The sequence below is a fragment of the Pholcus phalangioides genome, unplaced genomic scaffold (genome assembly GCF_987345545.1).
Source record: "Pholcus phalangioides strain wild (caught in Gottingen) unplaced genomic scaffold, Ppha-v1.0 ptg000015l_1, whole genome shotgun sequence".
Classification (NCBI taxonomy): Eukaryota; Metazoa; Arthropoda; class Arachnida; order Araneae; family Pholcidae; genus Pholcus; species Pholcus phalangioides.
The window spans coordinates 1,967,959-1,973,958 of NW_028301608.1; the positions used below are offsets into that span (position 1 = coordinate 1,967,959).

At 34.1% G+C, this 6,000-nt stretch overlaps 1 protein-coding gene across 2 annotated transcripts in view; it reads left to right on the forward strand.

Annotated features, from left to right (window-relative positions):
• The window catches only part of LOC149075227 (5-taurinomethyluridine-[tRNA] synthase subunit MTO1, mitochondrial), an 81,450-nt gene extending 76,218 nt beyond the window's left edge, over nucleotides 1-5,232 (forward strand). For both annotated transcript variants that reach the window (XM_089242516.1, XM_089242515.1), the window contains exons 16-17: nucleotides 4,363-4,423; nucleotides 4,983-5,232. In XM_089242516.1, the coding sequence (XP_089098642.1) occupies nucleotides 4,363-4,423; nucleotides 4,983-5,087 (166 nt within the window). In that variant the 3' untranslated portion in view covers nucleotides 5,088-5,232. The remainder of the gene's footprint in view (nucleotides 1-4,362; nucleotides 4,424-4,982) is intronic.
• The last annotated feature ends 768 nt before the right edge of the window (nucleotides 5,233-6,000 follow it).

The window sequence follows — 6,000 nt, forward strand, 5'->3', positions numbered from 1 at the left end:
AATCAAGGCAACCCATGAGATTCTATGTTATACCTGTAGCATCCACCACTCCCTACACGCTTCTATGGCTTCACATGGGGAGGGCTATACAACCCACTTTGAAAAAACACTGCTCTAGATAGGTTCGCTTATCAGTAACTTCTTTGAGAAAAGACTTTTTTTTACTATAAACCCCTTGCAGATAAATTCATTCATGAAAGCTACTAAGCAGTAATCCTTATTGTTTGTGGAGGGGCGAAAGAAAGAGAGACAACAGTCGATATGGAATGGTTTTATTACGAAGGTGAAAGTGACAATAAGTGTAGTCCTCCAAATAACCTTTTGAATAACCAAAATATTCTACAAGTTCCCACCACCAAGATGAAAGGTGGCAGTTTTTGTCATTCTCCATTCTTATGAGCGGAAATCTTATTCTTATAACCAATGATTTTCCTATATTAAAATAACGTGAGATTTTCATTTTACCAATTTGATTATTATAAAGTGGTTGATTCCACTAACCAGTTAATTCTTTTAACCAGTGATTCTTATAAGCGGTGACTACTGTATTTATAACTATGGGATACTTTTGATGCATTAAGAGGGGCATCTTAATGAATTCAGGAGGTTTGGGAACCCCTAATACTTTTGAAGACCCCTGATTTCATATATTTCAAGAGGGAAAATTCAGTATCCAAAAGGCATACATAATTTCAAAATTGTTGAGAGAAATACTTGCTGAGTTTCCGAAAGAAATAATTTCATAATTTATGAAAGAAATTTTAGAATTACATAATATAAGAAAAACCTGGGTAACTCAGGACCTGTTATATGCCACTATATCAGTGCCGTCTTATGGCATGGGCCCACCTGGGGGCCTCACAAAAAGGAGATCTAGTTGAAGTTTTAAAGAATTCGCCTTGTAGGGCCTCAGAAAAATCACTTGGCCCGGGGGCCCATGATGCTCTTAAGACGGCCCTGCGCCGGGTATTATAGCTAGTGTATTATAATACACAAGCTATAATACCCGGCGCTACTCGGGTTTTCTTCAATGAGGTTTTGGATCACGTGATTTCCCCCTTCTTTCTTTGAGGGACATACAAACCGTGTCTAAGTTAACCAATTGGGCATTTGCACTGCTCTGACAAACTTTTAAAGTAGCCTATCGTTCAAGTCAGGCCCGATTTGATATATATGTAAAATTTAGTGATGATCGATCTAAAATTGTAGATTTGTATAGAGAACATACACACACACAAAATCAATTTTATATATATATAGATTAAGTATTTGTGAATCTGCATACCATCTTACAATTCTAAGTACCAAAGTGGCCTGCGGCTTCATGGAAGATTTTGATTTGGCCCACAATGTCTGAAAGGTTGAAGACCTATGCCTTATATCCACCCTTCATTTTATGTAGTATGCAGACTCGACTGTTTAGGCAGATATGACAGTGGAAACTTTAGAGTATGTATTTTTTTCTTCCTCAAAACCAATCATATACAGAGTTAGATTATTGCTTGAAAATAAATGTTATCGTAAAGCTTCACATATTACTTACATACCTTTAAAAAAGGTTGTCTCCAGCAATGGCAGTTTTTAAAATAGATTTATACAGATATGAGCAATCACTAAACACTGTTTTTGTATCAAGGAATGTAAACAGATTGTGTTAAAATGACACCAAACAAGGAAAAGACTGTTTTGTCTGCTAGAAAAGTGGTGCTACATTTTTTTTCCATTCTCAAGGCATTGGCTGTGTAGACTACTTCTCCAGACAGTAAATTAGAGAGCATTATTCCAGATTTCTACAGATTTGGGCCCACGTGACTCTTTTCCTGCTCCTAATATTGAAAGTTTTGCTTGGTGGAAAATTTTATTTTGCCAAATGAAGAGGCTAACCCAGCTGTAAATGGCTGCTTTAAAAAGTTATGCGAAATGTAATTTTCTGATGGGTTAAAGGGATTTGAAAATCATTGGGGAAAGTGTGTGGAGCTTGAAGAAGACCATGTTGAAAAGTATAGCTTTTCAAAACTGAAAGGTAAACCACCTTTTTATCTTTCCTATCAAAGGACCCTTGTAGTTGATTGGTAATCAAATGACGATAATCTCTAAACTGCTTCATATTGTAAATAGATGATGCTACGCTGAATGACTGTTTGATGATTTGTGATACAAGGAGGGGAGAAAAGAAAATTTTCCTCTTTCTCATATGGAAAGGTACACTGTACACGCTGCTTGATGTGATCACATCTGAACTCTGGGTGTTCAATAACAAAAAACAGTTGATAACTATATTCGGAAGAAACCCAGAAGCCAATATAATCATCCATATGTCCCGTTTCTTGTGAAAACTGGACAAGGTTGTCTTTGTTTTTTTTTTTACAGAACTGGTTGCGAAATGTTCAATTGTGCCATTGCATTACACTGATTTATTCTTTTAATCATACTGCTTTAAAATGGGTTTTCCCTTTAAGCTCAGATCTTGCTTTTTTTTCTTCTCTTTTTGATTCAGCCATTGTAAGAAATCAGAATAGATTTCAATATAGAGTTCAATGTGGATTTTGAAATACTTTTTTAATATATCGTATGCTCCGCAGATCCCTTAACACTTAACGGACGAGTCGAATCTGATCTGCCTTTCTCGGTTTCCGGGCATTTTTTAAGAGAATTAAATAAACATGTATGTATGGTTTTAAAAAGTAGTTTTATTAAATCAACACCTTTTCTTATAATATTTTACAAAGTTATTTATTAACATGCCTAGTATTTTTTATGAGAGTGATATTTTGTAAAACATTCACCCTTGTAAAGACAGAATTGCCAAATATATCTTGTTTTGCTTCTTTTTTCTTCGAGCTGCAGACTTTGCAAGGCTTTTGGGGATATTTTTTCTTTCCTGTTCCAACAATTTGCCTAAGGGTGTGTTGCCTCATGTTTCCAGACAATCTACCTACTGGATCCACTCTTGGAGTTCTTGTTTGTTGAATTTGGATATCATTACCATCTGAAAAATAGCCTTTGGATTACTGGGTATTTTTTGTATACCAGAAGAACCAAGAAAAGGTTCTACAGACATTAATTTGTCTCTAGGTTTCCACTCACCTGTATTCAAGGCACTACTTTCAAATTCACTTTCTGAGTACTCTGAAGACAGTAACCTTCACACAATCACACAATTTTTTTTTGGGAGCAAAAATTTCACTCTCATCACTAGAAATATCACTTTCTTCATCATAGTTCTCTAATTCATTATCACTTCCTATATCGGATAAGTTATACACATAAATTTCCTTATCTTCCGCAGAAAACTCTTTCGTGCTTGCCATTTTTATGGTTACGAAATTACTTTAAAATGATACCTAAAAAGCAAAACTGCACAGTAAGATCAACAGGCTGAGAATACTATAACTAATGGTACCAAGAAAAAATAACACAATGTGCATAAAATGAAAAACTAACGCAGCGTACTAAAAATTCAAGCAAAAATAAATCTACGTGGCCTGTCCTAGGAAGTCACAATGGAAAAAAGTAAATTCACATGACTCGTTCGTTAAGTGTTAAGAATGTCTTTTGGCTGAATACTGTGAGATCTGGTCAACTGAAAGTAACTGATCATGAATTGAAGGGCTGTTTCTTACCTTACATTTGCAGCCACTATAGGAAAGCCATCTTGAAGAACCTGATAACATTGCAATAACATCGTCCATTGGTTTTTCTTGAAGACCATAACATCCATAGACATATAGGGTGCTCCCCCGTTCCCCAAGAAATTTATATTATCAGCATAGGCGGGAGAGCGGAGGTGAAAAATCTGCACCCCCCCCCCCCTTCCCTGTATCTGCCTGTATTCTGGCAAAGATTTTTTACTCCTGCTGGGATACACAGTTTAGCTCTCCAACCTCCAATTTTTCCACTCATAAGTAAGCCACATCTTATCAAATTCAAATTACCTTTAATTATTTCAAAATTCTGTGATACTGTGTGAGTGTAGCTTTTCTGCAAATATTTTAATATTAAAACTTTTCCCTTACACACACACCTCTTCTACACATAGTCAGTTGGTGTATTTCCAACAATTTACACAGTTAAAGAATTAGAGAGCTGTTTCGGCAGCTGGCTTATGTTGCCCGCAAACAGAAAGAAATAAGAGGTGGCCAACCCGATTAGTATGTTCCTTGTTCACAAAAGATCTATTCTGATGAAAACTCACAATACAAAAGTTACTTTATTATCTCCATGTCTTCCTGAAATTTTTTTGCAAGATTCATGAAGTGTGTTTTTGTCTTCTTGTGGATATGTGTGTGCCTTTATATGTATAAAAAAAACTCACTTTTCTGCCTTCTATGAGCTACTCTGTGAAATATTTTTTATTTTCAGAAAAAATATCCAAATTTCAAATGAAATCAAATCCAAACTGCTCGAAGTAAGGCCAAGAACTGTGAGTTTAATTTTTTTGTTGTATTATTGGAAAATAGTTAGTTTTTGAATAACTTTTTCTGTTTAGTTTCTTTTGAAAATATTTTTTATAAATCATTTTGCATTTAGAATAACCCATATGTATCTATGAACTTATGGAAATTTCTTCAAAAAATTAGGTTTCCATTATTAGCACATAGTTAGACAATGTTGTTAAACGAATTGATCCCCAGTTCCTGCTCTTTTTTGGGATACAGTAAAACCTCACTATAACAATATTCAATAAAATGATAAATCCCTCTATATTGTTTTTTTTTTCAAAGTCTTGTTTGGAAATACATGTAGTCTAATGTTAAACTACCTCCTGATACAAGATAATCTCTGTACAACAATGCTTGTTCTTGCTCTGCAGAATGCTATATTGAGATTTCACTGTATGTGTAGAATCTTGATGCATCATTTCCCCTATCATTTCTTTAAAAAAATATAAATAAAAACAATTTTTTCCCCCAGATTTATTTGGAAAATTTAAATTTTTTCATACTTTATATTCTTCCATGTTTTTTTTCTTTTTATTCCAGCTCAGAGCAGCAAAGCGTATCCCAGGAATGACACCGGCAGCATTAACCACCCTGCTGTATTACGTAAAAAGACATAGAATTTCACTAGAGATGAATGATGAATGACAAAAGGACACACAATTACTTTAAACTGCCAAACCTCTTGTTTTATTTTCATATGTAAATAGTTTTTTAAAGATGCCTTATTTAATGTAAGAAGATCTGTGATTATAAGAAATAAAATCTTGAAGAATTATCAAACTATATTTTTAAAAATGCATAAAGCAAGAAATATTATTCCTGATTTCAAAACATGTTTATTTTTAAATTTAAAAATTTTATTGTAAAAAAATTATGATACAGTAAACTGCTGCTCTGATCATGCATATCAAGAGATAAAGGAAAAATGTGGCAAAGTGAGACTATTGCCATTCCATCTAGTTTTGCCATGAAAATCAGTAAGAAAGGAGTAAGTTGAAAAGAGGGCCTCTAAATGCTCAGGAACCTTCAAACTCATTAAAACTGCCTTGATGAGGATCATAATTTTTTAGTGGAAATAACCTTCCATGTTGGATTTCGACTGGCAGAGAATCCGGATCTACAGATTTGCTGTCAATTTTTCCTGTAACTGATATTAAATTGAAGTATACTAATACTAGATTTTGCTTTGGTGGGGGGTTCCCAGTTCAGTATGCACAGTCCTGTAGTCCAAAACAGCACAAAATGTTAAAATTTGTTTCCCCCCCCCCCCAGAAAAACCTTCTGGTTTTATTATTTTTAACTAAATTCCAATTAGAATTTTGTAAAACTTCAGTTCCAACATTACAGGTTTTCAAAGAGACAACTCTCCTGACTATGTTATTAATTTTCAAGCAATTCACATTGAGTTTATTTTACAGAATAGCGTTAAGTCCATCAATCAAAAAATCTCATTCAATTCAGATGGAATTGTAGGAGACTGCTTTAATAGAAGATAATTTTGAATCATTTATAACTTGGAAACCATTATGAGAAATCTACGTTTTTGCCAAAATTCCCT